Source organism: Poecilia mexicana, unplaced genomic scaffold (genome assembly GCF_051168715.1).
Source record: "Poecilia mexicana isolate PSO_F unplaced genomic scaffold, ASM5116871v1 scaffold_10, whole genome shotgun sequence".
Classification (NCBI taxonomy): Eukaryota; Metazoa; Chordata; class Actinopteri; order Cyprinodontiformes; family Poeciliidae; genus Poecilia; species Poecilia mexicana.
In genome coordinates, this window is record NW_028263379.1 from 4,115,066 (window position 1) to 4,134,937 (window position 19,872).

The 19,872-nt window shown below is 42.8% G+C and overlaps 1 protein-coding gene across 3 annotated transcripts; it reads left to right on the forward strand.

The window, feature by feature from the left end:
• Positions 1–2,782: 2,782 nt before the first annotated feature.
• canx (calnexin) lies at positions 2,783–19,521 on the forward strand. 3 transcript variants are annotated; one of them, XM_014972671.2, is made up of 16 exons: positions 2,783–2,888; positions 7,347–7,562; positions 7,661–7,734; positions 8,214–8,272; positions 8,374–8,515; positions 8,586–8,667; positions 8,756–8,948; positions 10,021–10,210; positions 12,376–12,489; positions 12,564–12,720; positions 13,744–13,959; positions 14,721–14,840; positions 16,013–16,093; positions 16,209–16,329; positions 16,410–16,486; positions 17,118–19,521. In XM_014972671.2, the coding sequence occupies exons 2-16, from the start codon at positions 7,350–7,352 to the stop codon at positions 17,172–17,174; spliced, it is 1,896 nt and encodes a 631-aa protein (XP_014828157.2). In that variant the 5' UTR covers positions 2,783–2,888; positions 7,347–7,349; the 3' UTR covers positions 17,175–19,521. The 3 variants fall into 3 exon arrangements, with proteins under 3 accessions (XP_014828157.2, XP_014828155.2, XP_087865468.1); XM_014972669.2 differs by lacking the exon at positions 2,783–2,888 and adding an exon at positions 2,968–2,988; XM_088009342.1 differs by lacking the exons at positions 2,783–2,888; positions 16,013–16,093.
• Positions 19,522–19,872: the final 351 nt, after the last annotated feature.

The window sequence follows — 19,872 nt, forward strand, 5'->3', positions numbered from 1 at the left end:
TAATAACAAAGACGCAGGCTCAGAAATATGCTTATAAAAAATGTCTACAATCCAGCTTTTAGTTTATGTATTCATCTTCAGTGAGTTTAATAGATTAATTAAACTCACCTTGCCACCTAACCTGTCACGCTTTGGGTTTGAAAATACGGGAAATGCCGCCTGGAGTGGGAGGAGAGGGCGAATGAACGAACGTAAGATGGAGGGGAGGAAATAGACCAGCGGACTGACGAACCGTTAGACCGGGGGACGAACACGGGGGGAAGCAATACGGGATATTTACGACACCTTCACTGGTCACACTCAGAAACTCATCTACCAGCCATGTACGATGCGCTCCGCCACCCGTTTCTTCAGACCGGGATATGAAATTTATTGTGCGGTTCGTCGGTAAAGCTACATTTACACGGTAAGCATCAGCTACTCAGCCGCCCGCCCTGTTCAGTCTATCCGCTCACCTCAGCGCTCTTCCCGCCGTTCGCTTTCAACCAGCAGCCCCGGAGGAGAAATGCTGCCATACTCCAGGCATTCCCCCAGTCATTTTAAGGATGCTTATTGGTTCCCCAAAAACGATAAAAAGTCGGGCATTATCATCAATCCATAAAATCCCCACGGGCCAATCTTGAAGATTGGACTTTATGCCGCTGAGACTTAGCTTTTGTCAACAACTCAGAAGCGGAAGTGAGAGCTCCGCGCAACGCAAATGAAGTCCCGGCCGGAACACGGTGCGCTAACTAATAAAACATAAATTAACGAAGCTTCGAGGCAGGTAAATTTTCCTCGAGGAATTTTAGTAATCGAGGTACTCGAATCATTCGAGGAATCGTTTCAGCCCTAGTGCCAATGTCAAGCGTCACTATGAGACTAAGCACAAAGCATTTGACCAATCATACCCCCCTAAGTCCGAACTCCGGACGCAGAAAATTCGAAGTCTCACTGCCCAATATGATCAGTCCACCAGGGTATTAAGCCGTGCTTTCAGCGCACAACAGCGTGCTAATGAATGTTCCCTCCGTGTTGCTTGGGTTTTAGGGAAACACAAAAAGCCCTTTACAGATGCAAGTATTGTCAAAGAGTGCATGACTGAAATAGCAGATTTAAAATGTTGGCAGGGCAAGCCAAAGCTCAATTCTCACACTGAGCAAGGGAAATTGGGGGAAGACAGATGTAAGAGAAATCTGTAAGAGAAATAGTTCAGGTGTTTTGAGAGTTGTTTTATTGAGCAGAAATATTGAGATTGTTCAATCAAAAGGAAACTGAAGCTGCTATTTTTTCTTAAGCACTTTCTTTATTTTTGATTACATAATTTAGTTATTTTTAATTTAAACTGCAGCCACACAATGTTATCCTGTGTTTCAGTGCTAATAAATTTCTTTGAAATTATTTTAACCTGTATTATTATTTTTTTTAACATCATGTATTCCGACATTGTCATACTGCAAATAGACGATATTGCGGACCTCTGCTTGAGGAAATTTCTTTGAACTGGACTTCCTCACAGTTTTCTTGAATACCCCTGCAGTAGAGGCTTCCACACTTCCCATATTTGTGTCCTCTGTCACTTTTATCAGCAGTTAAAACTGTTTAATCCGTTGTTAACATGTTGTAACCTGTTTTTCCGAGCCGCCTTTAAACGCAACATGAGCGCTACGACGCTCGCGCTGGGTTTCCACCTGTGAAGGAGACCTGCTGCTGCTGGGCGGAGCTACGTAGGTTTGTGTTAGAATCACGGCAGCAAACCAGCAAAACGCAAAGAACTTTTCACAGGTTTTCCCTCCAAACTAACCGACTGAGTTGAGTAAAGCTGTTGGATGCAGGTAATGTTAGCTAAAAGATGACTAGCTAATGTTAGCTAAAAGATGACTAGCTAATGTTAGCTAAAAGATGACTAGCTAACATCAATACAGCACCTTAAGCTTAACAATTAGCCTGTAGGCTATCGATGTTGGTGTCTCTGTTCAGCTACGATTCATTTTGCCCCCCAAAAAAGTTGGAGACAGGGAGTCTCTAAGAATCCCCCCCACCCCCGCACGCACACACACACACACACACACACACACACACACACACACACACACACACACACACACACACACACACACACACACACACACACACACAAAGTTTGGGAACCACTGCTGTAAAGGGATTTTAAATATGGGCAGAATGAATCAGATGCATTGAGTTATAAATAGGATTAACTGGAATAGATGGGTGATTGGATTGAAATGACTTGTTTTGTAAAGTGTCTTGAGTTGACAGTGTTAATTCCCATTTGGTGCTATGTCAATAAACTAAATTTAATTGAATTACGGTAATCTTAAAAAAAGATCATTTTTGCTTTTGAAACAGAGTTCTTATGTTTTAATATTTCAAATATAAAAAAAACTAAATTAAAATTTCTCTTCAACAGTTATTAACCACAACAAGTGAAAAAAATTGCTTCTATTCTAATCTCATATTTTTACATTATATGTAGTAAGTCTATCCCAGACCGCTCTATAAGCCGCCGTTTATAATAAAGGCCCTGAGCCTTTATTACCGCTAAAAACAAGAGGGATATTGATTTTCGATTAATGATATTTTACCATAAAATCAGTTTCAGTCTCAGCCCAAACCATTTCTCAGGTTTCGAAAGACTTACTACAGCCAATCAGCGCACATTTCCTGTGACAGCTGCGCCAATCATCACCGTCCACGAGGTACAGTTCTTAGACTGGCTGTCCGACAGAGATTTTCCTGCAACCAATGGGCGGCTGCCATTTGACAGGAAACGTCTGACCCTGGATCCGGCTGGCCAATCAGCGTCCAGGGAAGGCGGAGATTTCCCTGTGATTCTTCCACGTGACCCCCCTCACTAGTTCCCAGGCGGTCGCATCTCGGAGCTTGAGGTGAGTAAAGAAAGCGACAAATTAGCTTTTCTACCGGAAAACACAGAGAATGCGGCTTTTTCCGGATGGGAGCGGATTGATTCTTGATGTGAGGCTGGAGGTAGCGTCCTGTCTGCGGGTTCTGGAGGGTAAACATGGAGTGGAGAGTGGGTCGGAGCGAAGTGGCTAGCTGGGGCTAATTAACCGCAGGTGAACCCGGACCGCCTGCTAGCTTGGTCCAGTGGAGGCTTTTTACCTCAAAATACTCCTACAATGATCCAGAAACGGTTTAATCTCACTAAAAAGCAGCTTTATGAGCCAGATTGGTGTTTAAATGCAGGCTGAAACATCCAGAAAAACCGGAGCTGCTCGGCTGGATGTGCATTGACCTAGCAGGCTTAAACTGGAGTTTAACTTTAAAGATTAAATTAAAATTAAAAAGCTAGAGGCGGCTTTAGGTCACAATGAATTTAAGTCTGTGTAATAAGCAGAATATTTGTTTTCTGTTCATTAATATTCACATAAAGGAGCCTAAAAGTTGAAACCCAGAACAATTTGGTGCAAAATATTATTAGAATAAGTTTAAAATGAAGGCAGCCGGTTTTATGTTCCTCCGTTTACACTGTAAAACTTTGACCTGTAATAAGGACAATGCTTCATTTAAATGTCAGTTTAGGATAGTTCTACAAACTGCTCAACAAACAACATTTATTAAGCATTTTAGGTTTTGGTGGTCAAAATAAATGAATGAATTAACTGGTACCAGACATTTCCTAGAGCCAGGAAGCTCAGTTCATCTTACAACTGAAAATGGGAATTAGACTACAAAATGAAGCCAAAAAAAAAAAAAGAATAAAATTTGCCCAAAAACCATTAATCTAACCTGTTTTAAAATGATTATTTTGTTTATAATAATTTAAAAAAATTGGACCTGAAAACCAAATTTTTGTCCTAAAATTTACAGTAATTTCTGCAGTTTTTCAGATATTTGCATAAAACTTTATTATTATTGTTATTATTATTATATTCACCCAATGTATATGTTTCAGTAGTAAATAAACCTGGTTTATTTACTACTGGACCTCCATATCTGCGGCCCGTCTATCAGAACCATCATCTGACTCTAACTGGGTCACAGGAAGCTGGACTTCTCCACCCAATTCTCATCCTGGTCCGTCTCCCAGTTTTCCCAGTTTAACATTGAGGATTTTTCCAGTTTTTCCTCCAGAATGTTTGTCTCCCACTGTTGGAGGACTTCCTGGTTTCTGACCAATCAGAGAGCAGACGGACACGCCCACTCCCAGTAGATTTCTGATTGGTTCTGGACAAACTGGACCTGGAGGTTCTGTTTCAAACATCAGAATTGAAATATTTTCTATTTTTGATTCAACATAAAGTTTAAATTCTGGTCTGTTTGCTGCTTTTCCTCTTTCTGGCTCTGGTCCGGCCCGTTTTCCTGCTCTCTGGTTCTTTTGGGTCAGGTCTTCCTCAGGAAGATAATCTGAGCAGTAAATGGAAAACTTTGTCAGGTTGATGTTTAATCTCTAAACTGTAAATGAGAAATATTCAGACCAACTTTTTGCTCTTTATTCCAAATAAACAAAATATTATAAATCTTTAAAAATGCAATGTTTTAATAAAACAAACAAAATGTCAGGTTTGGAAACCTAAAACGCTCATAAAACACAGAGGAGACATGAATGAGTTTTTCTCACGAGGGGGTCAAACAGGAAAGAGTTTCTCAGTTAGAATTTCCTATTTCTCCAAGTCTCTTCCTGTTGTCTTCCTCATTTTATTAAAAAGTGGCGTACCCTAACTACTCGGCCTGAAACCGCCCAAAGGGTGGGGAAAAGTGTAGTTTCAAGCCCACTTCAGTTAACTCAGGTCAAGTCGATGTAAGTAAATAGATCCAACACAAAAATAATAATTTATTGCAGAAAACAGACCAGATGTTTTCTTGAATAAAAGGTTTCATGTCTATTTTGGTTGAATGTTTTTTTGTTTTAGAAAATGTTTTTAATTTAAACTAAACGAGGACATTCTTCAAAAATCTGATGGGAAAAACTTCAGTGATATTAAAATAAAACATGGCTGATAAGAAAAAAATACTTTATTTTTCCAAACATTTTCCATGTCAGAAGATCTCATTATAAAAACGTATAAAACGTTCATGAGGTTTATGTGATCCTTAATCTGCAGTCAGGGCCACATAAAATTATTTCAAGGGCCGCAAACGGCCCCCGCGCCACACTTTGGAACCACTGATTCAGCCGGTTCTGATGATTCTGGTATCTACTACTGGTCCAGTTTCTTGCAGCAGCAGAACAGAGCTGCTGATATGAGCATAATCTCATTTTAAACTGAGCAGAACCAGAAGGAAAGTTAAACGTGTGAAACGGCGAAAATTCGAGGTTTAAATATTAATTTGTAGCTTTAATAAAAACATAAATCAGATGTTTGTTGATATTTTTACCCATAAATGAGAGTAAAACCTGAGGTTCTGATGGTTCTTCTGGACCAGACCGGGTCGATGATCAATCACTTCGTCCTGATTGAGTTTGCTGTGCTTTTATTTTGAAGGCAGGTGTGATGAATTAAATGGAAACGTTTACTGGACACGAAAAGCCGTTTTTCTGGATTTCTCCTCCATGCCGGCTGCAGGGAGCCACTCTGTTTCTGTTCAAACAGAAACCAGTCAGAACCGGTCGGAACCAGTTGGACCTGCTGGGCGACGCGTTAGCCTCAGCTGTCTGAGCTCTGGATCGGATCAGGACTGGATGAGTTCAGCACCGTCGACCGTCAACAGTGATAAACTATCTCAGGACTAGTTAGAACCAATAAAACACAGTCAGAACCAGTTACATTTAATTAGAACCAATTAGACCCTGTCAGAACCCATAAGGACCAATTGGGGCCAATTGGCATACGTCAGAAACCAGTTAGATCCCAGTTTGGAGCAGGTCCTGCTCGCTTTGACATCAGATTAGCGGAGAAGTCCCGCCTCCCTGGCGCTCTGGATTGGGATTAGGCATCTGATTTATCGGCCAATCAGAGCCCGCGGCTGGAATCTTGTTTGGCAGCAGGAAGCTGAGGCGGTTCTGCTTTTACTCTGCCTGAACAGAGCAAGTTGCTACGGTAACCTTCCTCCAGGAGGGAAACCATGCTCTACTCGGCAACGAGCTGCTGCTCTGACCCGTCTCTGTTCAGGAACCAGAACCTGGAGTGGTTCTTGTTCTGGTTCAGAGCCAGTTCTGAACTGGTCCAAATGACTCCTCCAGTAGATGACGGATCCATTTCTGTCAAGTTTAGGTGAACTTCCAGGCAGTTCACCTAACTGCCTGGAAGTTAGGTGAACTTCCAGGCACCTAACTTCCATCTGATGACGTTTAAAGTGCAACTCTCTGGTAATCTGACTATAAATCTTCCTGTTCATCTATTTTCTGTATTTTCTGTGTCAATTTTTTTACATTTTCCTGTAAATTTGTTTAATTCTGCTTCATTTGACCTCAAGCTGCCTCAGTGGTGCCCTCTGTAGGCCGAACAGTTGAATCCTCCAGCTAATAAAGGGGCGCCCCTGGTGGCGAAAACATGCCAGAACTGCTGTAGAGCAATTGATGCTGTGGCCATTGAAGTCGCTAAATTTCCTTTTTTTGGGGAGGGGGGGAAGTGGCTAAGTTGGCAGAAGAGGTTTTGTACATTTTGCATTATGTACTTTAATAATTTGCTGCACAGTACTTTTATGTATTTTCTGTAAAGTATATTTTTGTTTTGTTTTCTTTTTATAAATATCTTTATCCTACATGCCTCCATGCTGCTGCTATTAAACCTGATTAAATACATTTTTTTTTTAAAATATCTCTAGTTTGAATATTGCTTGGTTATTTCTGTGGCATCCTACTTTATTCAGCTTCACCAGCTTACTGTTGTAACTATAGTAACAGCAAGCTTGCTGTCAAATCACACGGTTTTGATAGCTAACAGCAGAAATTATTCAGGTGTTTATAAGTAGGGAGGGCTAAATGTTTACCTCACCGTTATGTTATGCATCACCCAGAGATACAATTCAGGTGTGTGGCAGAAGGGAAATGCCTAAAACATGCAGGGTAAGGGGTGTGAGGACTGGATTTGAGAAGCACTGGATTAATGGATGAAAAAATGTTACTGAAACTGATGTTAAAACAAAGGATGGAACCCTGAGCTTATTTTTTAGAAGCTTTTTAAAGCAGTCACTGCAGATTACTATTGGCCACGCTCCTCTTACTCTTGGCTCCGCCCACTTTCGAATTGGTCGTTCCTCAGGGGCGGGGCTTAGCTTTCCCACCTAATGACTGTAAACACCGGTGTGTGTGTGCAGTAGTCCCACTGGGTGCAATCTCATTAAGGCGGCCCGTCTCCATCGTGACGGACCCCCACCGCTCCTGAGGGGCTGGGTGGTCTCCTTGGCGATGGAGAGCTGCATCATGTTGTGCTTGTCTGCAGACCATGCATCAGAAGGCGCTGCTGTTTGTTCTGCTGGTGGCGGGCCTGCTCTGCATCGGCCTGGCGCCCACCTGCTGGGCCCAGGACCAGAACCAGGATGAAGATGCGGACGTGGAGGACGACCTGGACCTGGACCTGGCTGGAACTGAGGACGACGACGAGCTGGATGGGGACGAAGAAACCCCGCCCGCACCAAAAGCCCCCGCTGTGCCCAAGGTGAACCCCTGGGTGCTGTTGCCGTGGTTACCGACGGTTTGGACACTTGAGGTCTTTCCAATCAGAACCTAATGTACGTGCGGTTCCTCTGTGTTCAGGTGACCTACAAGGCTCCAGAACCAATGGGGGAACATTTCTTCGCCGAGTCATTTGACCGGGGGACCCTGGACGGGTGAGCGCACACACCTGACCCGGTTCTGTTCTGATCCAGTTGGTTGAACTGGACCGCAAAAGCCGATACAAATAAAGAGGTTTCTCTGGGTGAAGTAGTCATCTTGTGATCGGAAGGCTGTAGGTTCGATTCCAGCTTCCTCCTGCCACATGTCGGCCTGCCCCTGGGCAAGACACTTTACCCCAAGTTGTCTACTGATGTGTGAATGTGTGAGTGTGAATGGGTGAATGTGACTCTCAAAGGTATTATTTAACCACTTAAAGGTATAAAGCGCTTTGAGTGGTCAAAATGATTGGAAATTGGAAAATATAAGCTCAGTCCATTTACCACTTGCCATTCTGGTTGTTGGGTCAAGAGAAGCGACTGGTTCTGATCCAAACTCGATATTTCTTATTGACCCGGTTGATTCTGATCTGGACCTGGTTGGTTCTGATCCGAATCTGGTAGCTCTCCTTGACCCGGTTTATTTTTGGTTCTAGGTGGGTTCTGTCCAAGGCAAAGAAGGATGACGCAGATGAAGAGATCGCAAAGTACGATGGTATGCCTGTTTGTTTCTGGGTTGGAATCGGACCGTCGGTACCAGATGAAATGTTGTCCTCTGATTGGCTGATAGCAATGATGATGATGGTGTTTGGACAGGTAAATGGGCCGTAGAGGAGATGAAGGACACCAAGCTGCCCGGTGATAAAGGTTTGGTCCTGAAGTCCAGAGCCAAACATCACGCCATTTCTGCCCCACTGCTGCGACCTTTCACCTTTGATTCCATGCCCCTCGTCATCCAGTAAGACCCGATCAGAACAAGAGTCGTTGCTCCGTCCAGCCAGAACCTGGTGACAGGTGTTTGTGTCCAGGTACGAGGTGAACTTCCAGTCAGGGATCGACTGTGGCGGCGCCTACGTGAAGCTGCTAAGCGAGACGCCCGGCCTGGACCTGGTCAGTGTCGGGTTCACTGCTGAAGAGACGGCGGTGGTGGCAGCGGTCCAAATGGGTTTCATTCTCACTGAGCTCTCTGTCCCTGCAGGACCAATTTGTGGACAAGACGGCGTACACCATCATGTTCGGACCCGATAAGTGCGGAGAAGATTACAAGCTGCACTTCATCTTCAGGCACAAGAACCCCAAAACCGGCCAGTACGAGGAGAAGCACGCCAAGAAACCCGACGCCGACCTGCGGTCCTACTTCACCGACAAGAAGACGCACCTATACACCCTGGGTACGCCACCTTACACACACACACACACACACACACACACACACACACACACACACACAAACATATACACACTCCTCTCTCACTGCACTTGTGTGGACTTGATTTGACAGGGTGTCTTTGTGTCCTTATAAAGTTTTAAATTCTTAAATGTAAAACTTTAAATTCTTGACAATATAGACAATAATCTATATTATCTTTAACATAGATTAAAGGCTGTGTCTTTAATCTATATTAAAGGCATATAGATTCTTGTATCTGTATCTCGTATACAGATACAAGAATCTGTATGCCTTTAATTCAGAGGCATGCAGATTCATTTTCTTCAGTCACATAGACGGAAACGCCCACAAATATACAAAATGCATAAAAAAACAAAATGCACACAGGCAAGAATTATCTACCATAAATTCCGGACTATAAGCCGCTACATTTTTCTCATGCTTCGAACGCTGTGGCCTATACTAAGGTGCGTTTCTTTTTTTTTTTTAAACCAGTAAAAACATTTTGCCTCGTAACAGCACACCAACTAGCTCTCAGAGGTCCAATGAAATTGTACAAAAATTAAGAGCACTTTCACAAATCAAAACTACAATTTCAAAAACCCTCACATGTAATATCTTAAGTATCGCACGTTACAACGTGGCACACTTGCAGCTTAAAATCTGGTGCACTCTACACAAGTACAAAATTTATTTTCTTTCCAAAATTAGAACATGCAGTTTTTAATCAGGTGTGCTCTGTAGTCCAGAATTTACGGTATTCACAAACACAGAACTGTACACAAGAATATTGCATTTAAGACGTGTATCCATCTGAAATAAAAAAATAATGTAGATTTTTTTTTGTATAGTTTTGTCTTGATACAGGTCTTAAATTTAATTAATAATTTGTGAAATTAAACATTTTACAAATTCTTAATCTTGAATTTGTGAAATGTTCTTGTGTGTGGACATGGCAAAATGTCCTCACAATGTTGGAGGTTAAGTGTGAGTCTTCATGAGTTAGCTAAACAAGTATACACACACACACACACAGAGTTCTGAGAGTGTAACTGTGCTCTAACGCCCCCCAGTGGTGAATGCCGACAACAGCTTTGAGGTTCTGGTGGATCAGACCGTGGTGAACAGCGGCAACCTGCTGAAGGACATGACGCCCCCCATCAACCCCCCTGCTGAGATTGAGGACCCTGACGACCACAAACCGGAGGACTGGGACGAGAGGCCAAAGATCCAGGACCCCGACGCCGTGAAACCTGAAGACTGGTCAGAATCTACTGTTGCTTCACCTTTTCTTTTTAGAAAACCATGCACAGTTACCATGGTTACATTGGCTAAAATTAATTACGTAAAGCCGATCTAGTTAACTTGCTCATCCAGGGTCCTTAAAGCTCATCATTTAGTTTGATAAGCTTTGTTTCTGTTTGGACACTACATGGGTCCTGACAAAATACATAGACAATCTTCATGTTCATCATGAAATTATACATGTGCAGCACAGTGTCATCAGCATAAAAGAGATTTTCTGATAAGGACACTTATTCGGGGGGAAAACTAAGATCCGAGTCCAGATCTCTGAGACACAAGCCCGGATTTTAGTGCAGGCTTACCTGGTGAAAGATGCTTTGTATTTTTGTGAAAGAATAAGGTCAGAATGCCTTAATTTTATCACTGGCCAGAGGATTTTGGCGGTGCTGTTGAAAAAACATCTGATTTGTTCTGGCAAATGTCCATCATGAATGCTTGATTATTATTGGTTCTTACACATTGGGGTGGAGCATCAGGGAGGGATTTCTCACGATGGCGGACAACAGAATGAATGACAGCGGAGCGCATGACGAAAGAAAAAGAAAAGCGCGACCGAGAGGTGATGAAGAAAATATCCAAGCTAACAGGGTTTTTTAAAACCCATATTGGACATGGAACTGAGCCATCGTCCCTCTCCGCTTCTCAAGACGTTAGCCTTGCTAACAGCAGTTCTATGGTATGCCAGAACCTGGATCTCTGACTGATCCATTGCCGGGGAGTCAGAGGCGGCGGAAGGTGAACTTCTTCACTGGTCACAGCGATGACCACCCTCACAGCACTGATCCTGCGCTTTGGGTAAAAACTGTGTGAGCTTACTGGACTGAGCAAGAAGCAGGGAATGTGGATGTTAATTTTAAAGCATCGGAACATCTTTACAAACATCAGAAACTATTCTTCTCCAGATTGTGTTTTGAAAGCCAGCTCCAAGCGGTGAATACATCCAAACACAGGCCGAGTTATCCTCCATCCACCGCGGCTGGGTTTTGTATTTCAAATGATGCTAAAAGTCTGATGCTGTGAAATGGATTTCTGTGAGTGGAAAAAAGCAGCACAACGATTCAAAGAGAAAGAAAACAGCTAAAGTCAGAAAAATAAAGCGACTGCTCTGCTCAATGCGAAGTTAAAAAAGCGGAGCTAGCTTTAGCCTCCAGCTAGCAGCGGTGGGAGGAACCGTCCTAATCATAAGGTGAAGGGCCGACTGTACAAATTAACTCTAGTGCGTCCCGCCCTGCCCTGACACGCAGCTAAAATCCAGGTTTGGCTCTCAGAGGGGAAATAACCTGACTGTCTGAACTTGATAAGGAAATAAACCTGATAATAATTACAGAGAAAGATACAGTTGATACAAACTGAAAGAGGGAGAGAGAAACAGATAAAGATATAGATGAAGAAGGATCAATAAATAGAGGATGGATAGAGAACATTGTCCAGTTTTTCTTCCTTAGGAATGTTCTGTTGAATAGACATATTCAAGATGTTCAACTATTTCTTTAACAACTTCTAAGTATTTTTTGTTTGTAGTGATGATCTTTGCATTCATTAAAGGTGCACCAGTTGAAATTTTCTGGCCGATCACATATCTTTACAAATCTGACTTGCTGAAATTCTTTTGTATGTGTGTGCAAAATATAGCAAAAAAATATAACAACTGTATAACAATCATGGAGTAACTATTGTAAACCTGCATGTAGAGATGACCTGGTGGTTGGGTCTGTCCATCAGCCTCTCATGGTGGACAGTGGCTGATTTTTGTTTCTTTGTAAGTAGATAAGGTTTGTGATACATATATATATATATATATATATATATATATATATATATATATATATATATATATATATATATATATATATATATATATATATATATATATAACGGTGATTAAGTAGGGCCTGCACCTTTTCTCATGCCCAGGGGCCCACACCATCCTAAGTCCGGCCCTGCTGAGACATACCAGGAAGTAAGATTTACTTTGCGTACCAAGAGTCCTGAAGAAAATAAAATCAACGCAGAAGAGAGTTGATCTAAGCCAAGTCCCACAGGCAGGAATAAGGCTGTTAGCTAAGCTAGCCGTGTGAACCAGCATAGCTTCGTTAGCCGTTGCTCATGATGTTTCTTCTTAGGGACGAGGACGCTCCTGCTCAGATTCCTGATGAAGATGCCGTGAAACCGGACGGCTGGTTGGACGATGAGGCCGAGTACATCGGGGACCCCGATGCCATCAAACCCGACGACTGGTGAGTCACCATGGCAACCTAAACCACCGACAGTCCTCCCCGTTTGGCAGCTGTGACAGTTCCGTCTCCTGCAGGGATGAGGACATGGACGGAGAATGGGAGGCACCCCAGGTCCCCAACCCCGCCTGCGAGAGCGCCCCCGGCTGCGGCCCCTGGAAACGGCCAATGATCGACAACCCCAGTTACAAGGGCAAGTGGAAGCCCCCCATGGTGGACAACCCCAACTACCAGGTGGGTTCTGATACTCTGAGACGGGCTCGGTCCGGTTCCTGTACTTGGTTCTGACCATGTTTCCGGGTTTTTTAGTGCGCCATATTACTGTGAAAATCTATCAGCTATGAATATCAGCATTTTTCAAGATGGCTCCGTATTTGAGCCTTTTAAACCTTTTACCATAAAATGCTCCTTATTTTCATGACTTGGATGACCTTCAAGTCACATTGTATGTTTTTGGATTTGGCCATCCTAGTCAAAAAGTAATAATATTTAGCAAAATCACAAACTGACAACGTTGCTGTTAGCGATTATCACACCAGTCCCCAACTCGAAGGAGAAGATGTGGCGCAAAGGTCAGCGCTAGTTTCTTATACTTTTATACATTTACCAGTTAAGCATTAGCTTCTGCTAATGTTCTTACATATTTAGCAGTTTAGCGTTGGCTTCTGCTCGTTTCTTTTATGTGTTTATAGTTTAGCACTAGCAGAGGTAAGATTCTTGTTTAGCAAAGGTAGCGAAGATAGCTTTTTGGTTAGCAGTGTCCAAAAGTGGCAACAGCTACTGCTGATTTTAGTGCAAACATATATTCTCTATTACAGTCATGGCAGCCATTTTGAAAAATGTACAGCAGGACAAGGAAACACAAGGTCAAGAAAATATGTTACATATTTACGGTTCAACATACGTAGGCTATGATCTGACACCAAACACATTTATCCAATTGTTGATTTTAGTTCAAAAATAACTTTTCCATGGCAGCCATCTTTAAAAAAAAAATCAAAATAATATCCACAAATCTGATATTTGCTGATCCAATTACATCTGATTTAACACAAAAAGTCTTAATCTGTGACAAATATTGGCAATTTTAATGCAAAAATAAATTTTCCTTGTTGACCCTGGCGGCCATCTTGACTTTCATTAATGAACGGTAGTTTTTCAACAAAGCTAGTCACTCAAAATATCTGTGCTAAGTTCGGGTTCTTGTATCTGCATGTGGAATATTGTTCTGAAATATTAAATCTGCTGCTCTGTCAGGGGATCTGGAAGCCGAGGAAGATTCCCAACCCGGATTACTTCGAGGACCTGCAGCCGTTCAAGATGACACCGTTCAGCGCCCTGGGACTCGAGCTCTGGTCCATGACCTCTGACATCTTCTTCGACGACTTCTTCATCACCAACGACCGCAACACGGCCGAGCGCTGGGCCGCCGACAGCTGGGGGCTGAAGAAGGCAGCAGAGGGCGCTGCTGAGGTGAGTCCATGAAGAACAAATCTGGAAACATGTCTGCTGGACGATGCTGTCATTGTTCAGATTGAATCATTCACTGATTGACTGATTCATTTGTTCATGACGAGAATCTTTAGGTCCTTTTTCTCCCTCCTGTTGTTTAACTCTGGATGAAGCAGAAATAAACGCACCTTAGTTCTGCAGAAACTCTTTGGTTTGTTTTTCTCCTTTAGATCAGAGGAAACGACCTGATGCTGAATCGTTCACATTCCAGTAAACATCTGACCTACAGCAAAGCTGTTAAATTATTCACACCCCTAAAACTTTCTAATCTGCATCACAGTCCATCCACAGACTTCATGTGTTTTATTGGGATTTCATGTGACGGAGAAACACAACTTTAAAGTGGAGAGAAAATTATTCATGGCTTTCAAGCTGTTTACAGATTTTAAAAATCTGAAAAGTGTGGCATGTTTTTATATCCAACAGTTCTCGGTAGAATCGACTCTGGCCGCAGATCTCCTGCGGATCAGTTTTCATGTCACAGACTCTCAAGTGTATTCAGCTCTGACTTTGACTAGGCCATTCTAAACACATGTTTTTGTTTTCCACTTTTCTCCTGTTGGTCACATAAAGTCCTGCAGAGTTTCTGGAAGTTTTAATGAAACTGCTTCATGGGGTTTTGCTGATAAATGCAGAAACTTAAGGGTCCTTCAGACCGGGCCCTGCTGGGGCATAAAGACAGGAATGTGTGTGAATTAAGTGGATGCTTGTTTGATTCTCAGCCGGGTCTGGCAGCCCAGATGCTAACCGCTGCAGAGGAGCGACCCTGGCTCTGGATCGTCTACGTCCTCACTGTGGCTCTTCCTCTCGTCCTCATCATCGTCTTCTGCTGCACGGGCAAGGTACCACACACACACACACACACACACACACACACACACACACACACACACACACACACAAAACCTCCAACTTCCTGTGTGATCCTTCACTTCTCTGAAGGAAGGAAAGATGGGAGGATTTCTCCAAAGCTTCAGGCTGTTTATTTTAACCAATCATCTTCTAGCAGGCTGGATCCTGCAGCTCTTTGATGATGATGATGATGATTACGAAGCACTGCAGTAGCACACCTTCAGTTTATTTATTTGCTGTTTATACTTGAAATGTTTCCCTGAAATTGGAGCTGATAATCTCATTGTGCATCACTACAGACACGTTGCGTGTTGTTGTTTACATCCGGAAATTTTGTGGCAGGAGGGCAAATAGTCTCTACTTTTAGTTTCCATCCGTGGCGGCGCTGCCGGTAGAACCGCTAACAAGATAAAACCTGGAGATGAGGGGATTATTAATCCAGTGCAGAGCGCCACAGCAAAGGGAAAAATGACGCAGAAACCCATTAAAACATAACTTCAAACTGCTGGATTCGTTTTTCCTCGCTCTGTGTCGGCTACGCTACACGCAGACTCGTTGCCATAGCAACCGACTAAAAACAACGCCACTAATGTTTCAGGATTCAGCACCAAAAACACTCAAACATTTCCCACACAAAGAGCAGAACATTCAGTCAGTTATAGTTTTATGCTTTCAGGCTTGACGTTTATTTGTGATCGCTGTGGTAGGTTAGCTACCGCTGCTATTAGCTACCACTGCTAATAGCTAACCTAGCGCAGCGGTGGTTGATTAGCTCATCTAAACACTTGCTCTACTGATGATCTGTCAGAATTGGTGTTTAGATCGCCTTATTTTTTATTTGTTTTTGTTTTTTTTTTTTTTACTGAACCGAAACACCCAATTCTGCAGCAGATCTACATGTTGAGGTTGTCACAGTCAAGCTAGCATAGCATAGCTCACCTACTTCCCTCTCCCTTATTGTTTTTTGTAATGTTGACAATTTCTAGCAAAGTACTATCTTTTTCTTTTTATATCAGACGCCCATTTAAGATTTAGAGCGTCATGTTGACAGCTGAAACCAAAGCTAGCCATTGTTGGCTAGCAGCTTTTTTGTGACGTCACACTGCAACGTGTCTGTAGTGGCATTCTGATCTGTGATGATGATGATGGTGGGTGTCCACAGAGCTCCTCCGGGTCGGCTCAGGACTCGCTGAGTCTCACCAGCTTACAGGAGGAGCTGAAGGGAGCCGGACGCCTCCAGCCGGTGACTCTTCCTCTTCCTCCTAGCCTAGCTTGTTGTGGCATAGCTGTAGTGCTGATGAAGAGCGGCTTAGAGACAGCTCTTCCTGATGAAAATTCATGAATCTGTTTTTCTGCAGGAGAAGAAGACGACTCCGGCAGCCGAATACAAGAAGACAGACGAACCTCAGCCTGACGTGAAGGAGGAAGAGGAGGACGAGGAGGAAGAGGATAAGGCTGAGGAGGCGAAGAGCAGTCCAGGTGGGTTAGCTCTCTCACTGACCCGGTTCTGGTCGTCCCCCAGTTCTGGTTCTGTAACCGTTTGGTTTATTTTCCTCCAGCTGCAGAGGACAAGAATGATGAAGAAGAGGCTGCTGCTGAGGAAGAGGAGGGAGAGAAGGAGGCCACGACAGAAGAGGTGAGGAAGAACTGTGTTCATGTTGAATGGGTTCTGGTGGTTCTGGTGTGATAAAACCAGGATGAACCTCCGCATTCAGTCTGAAACCTTCTGGTTTAACGCCAGGCCTGATGGAGGTGGATCTGGCCCGCAGCATCACTAATTACACTGTAACCCTCAACCTGGAGCTGTTGCCGGGCAGATTAGCTGAGGTCCAGTTTAGCGTCAGGCTTTAATCTGGAAGATGTTTCTGTCTGCTGGTTTGGAGCAAATCCACCAGGAAACTCAGAACAAGATCTAATCTGTGTCAACGTGAGGCTGGAATAAACGGGAAGTGGAAAGATGATATTTTTTATGAAGTTTAGGTAGTTTTTTTTTTTTTTGCTGTTTATATCAATGTTTTCCAACTCAGTGATTAAAAATGTGCCTAAAGCAAAAACTTTGATGGAAACCCGGCTGACAGTTTCCCTCCTGGATTCTGGTTCTGAGATTAAAAAAATACTTCGATGCAAGGAAGTGACTCTCTGTGGGACCAACACATTTTGGAAATATTCCAGTAATTTGGGGTAAAAACTGTATATAAAACTTTTACTTTATTTTCCAGTTAAATATAGTGAAATAATTTAAATGCTGATTTTGTTCTGATCCACAGAAAGAAGACGATATTATGCGTAGATCTCCCAGGAGCAGGAGGCTCAGAAAGGACTGATAGCTCTGAACCCTGACCTCCTGACCTTTCTCCCTCCCCCTCGTCTTCCTCCTCCTCTTCCTCCTTCCTGAGGCCACGAAGCCTGAACGGATCCAGTAAAAGCAGCGAAGCCAACTGAAATTTGATGACGATTCCAGCTCGATCCGGTTTTGGACGTTTTGTTTTAGAGCTTAACAGAGATTCACTGCATCATTCCGACCTGCAGGGGGCGACGCTCTGTCTGCTCCTCCAATCAGCAGACTGTTGACAGGAAGACGGTCGCCCCACTGGACTGGATGGGCGGCTGACCAACTGGCCCACAGATAACCAACTACTAACCGCTAACTGTAGCGCTTCAGTGTTAGCCTGTTAGCTGCCTAATAAAGCCAGAGCTTAGTGGCTGGAGGAGGCTTAAACTGGGAACACTCCGACTTTTCTCCACGTCTGTTGTCCTGTCGGCGCTAGAGCGCTAGCTGTCTGTTAGCTTCTTCCTGAAACACTGTCTGCCGTCGGTGGGTCAGACAGGAAACACCTGGATGTTTGGCTCACCTGCCTCCTCCAGCTCAGCACCACAGAGGCTCCGCCCCCTTTAAATTAATAACTGATTAAATAATCATGATAAAATGTCAATAATATCATTAATTTTTAAAAATTGGAAATAAATGCAGCAAGGATTAAATATTGGCCTATATGTGCCTCAATTAAATGTATTATTTCATGTTCGTTCTCTGAAGCGCATCATGACTTCACTTACACTGTCGATTTTACCCATCACACTCAGTGGGCGGGATTATGGAAGCTGGGACCCTGACGTCTGATTGGCTGCTGCAAACAGCCAAGTAAACAACTTCCCAGCTAGCTCTGACTCGGCTTGAAATTTCACTTTAATTGTGGAAATGATTTTACTAACAACTAAATTTATTATTACAAACTCTGGGTGAGCAACTCCCGCCCCATATGTGTAGTTTGGTCTGAGATATCGTTAATACGTTCGCCACAGACCATTAGCTGCTGTTAGCTACCAGGCTAACGGTGATCCTGCCAGACCACAGTCAGCTCTGCTGAATTTATCAGCAATATTTCAAAGCACAGAAGTAGAGGCTGCAGTTTCTCCTCCAGGGTTTGTAGTAAATAAATTTCAATTTATTTAAGTTATTTACAAAATATTGACCTCAGAGTCGCAGTTAACTGGGCAGACGTCTTGACTTGCTGTTTGAAGGAGCCAATCAGATGTCAGTTTGCCTTATTCCCGCCCAATGCGTTTGTTTATTGATGTGCTTCAGCACAGGAACATGAAATAATTTATTAAATCATGAAATCTAGTTTGTGAAATCAAATCATCCACATATAATTGAGGTACATATAGTTCTACATTTAATAAATTATGCATTTCAAGTTTTGACGTATTTAAATGTCAGAACCTCAGGTGTCCTGTCCTGCAGTTTCAGCTGACTACCAGAGGTGGTGCTAAAGTCTCCGTTGTTGCTCCTGAGCTTCCTGTTGATTTCATCATGACGTCACACACATGACCTCTGTTTCATCCAATCACTGCACAGCTTGAAATAAAAATAAAACCAAATGAGAAAAATCCTGATAATCTGTCAGAAACGATAAAATCCTGCTCTGTAATTGTTCCCTTAAAGGAATCATTTTCAGCGGGATTCTGTGAAGTAGCTCTTGGTAGACAGTATGCGACCTGCAGCAGATGAATTAGCCTGAGCTGGCTGACGTTTTATTGGTAATTCCTGTGCAGTTGAACTGGATTTAATGATTTTTTTACAAAGCGTCTCTTCTCTGACTCCTCTTTGCTTTTGCTTAAACTCTGAGGGACAATAGTTTCTGATGTTTTCTAACAGGTTTTTTTTTGTAGAAGTTTAAATATTTTGAAGTCCCAGAGGTCCTCCCCAGTCTTCAGGCTTATATAGGAATCATGGAGCAAATGTCTAAAAATGATTTAATTTCACTTTTTTTTTTTTTTGGTCAAACTTTTGTTTTTGTGTTTAGAATATGTTCTTTTCTTGTTAAAAGATGTAAAAATCAGGATTTTCTTGAGGTTGTTCATGTGAGGGGCGGTTCACAGCCAAACAGTTTCTCGCTGGGGGTTTCTCAAGTCCTGGTGGGCGGCCTGATTTGTGAACGCCCGCTGGGATTGGCCGGTCCGTGGGTTGATCTGGACAGTGAGTTTGGGGGCTGACCGTGCTCTGTCTGTGAGCTGAACACTGTATCTGCTGCGTTTTTACTTCCTCTGGCGGTTTGAAGCGACCGGCTGCAGAAAGCCTGGCTGTGAATGAAACACTGTGATGAGGGGCCTGATGTCGGTGAAGCAAATGTTTGTTTTGATGAATAAAAAAGGATCAATGGAAACTGACTCAACGACTGCAGTTTGTTTATTCAGAGCTGGAAAGAGTACTAAAGTAATCAAGTAAAAAATACCATTCATTTGATAAGTAGGGGAGGGCCAGTATCACCAATACTGATATATATTTTTGGTTAATAAATTAAACTTCTGATCTTTATTGTTTTTTTTTGTTTTAATTATTTAGTTACAATCTCGGATACATTTTGATGAAATTTATAGGTTTTGACAAAATATTTTATATAAACATAAAAAAAAACAGTGCATTCCTTAATAAAGTAAAAAAAAAAGATTTAAGAGCAAAAGAGAAGCTATGATACAAAAATATAATAAAATTTCAAGACCGAATCTGAAACTAAAGTA

Coding starts and splice junctions, on each gene's coding strand:
- canx (XM_014972671.2), top strand. CDS start 7,350: ATGCATCAGAAGGCGCTGCTGTTTGTTCTGCTGGTGGCGGGCCTGCTC. Junction 7,735..8,213: donor GACCGGGGGACCCTGGACGG/GTGAGCGCACAC, acceptor TTTTGGTTCTAG/GTGGGTTCTGTCCAAGGCAA. Junction 12,490..12,563: donor GCCATCAAACCCGACGACTG/GTGAGTCACCAT, acceptor CGTCTCCTGCAG/GGATGAGGACATGGACGGAG.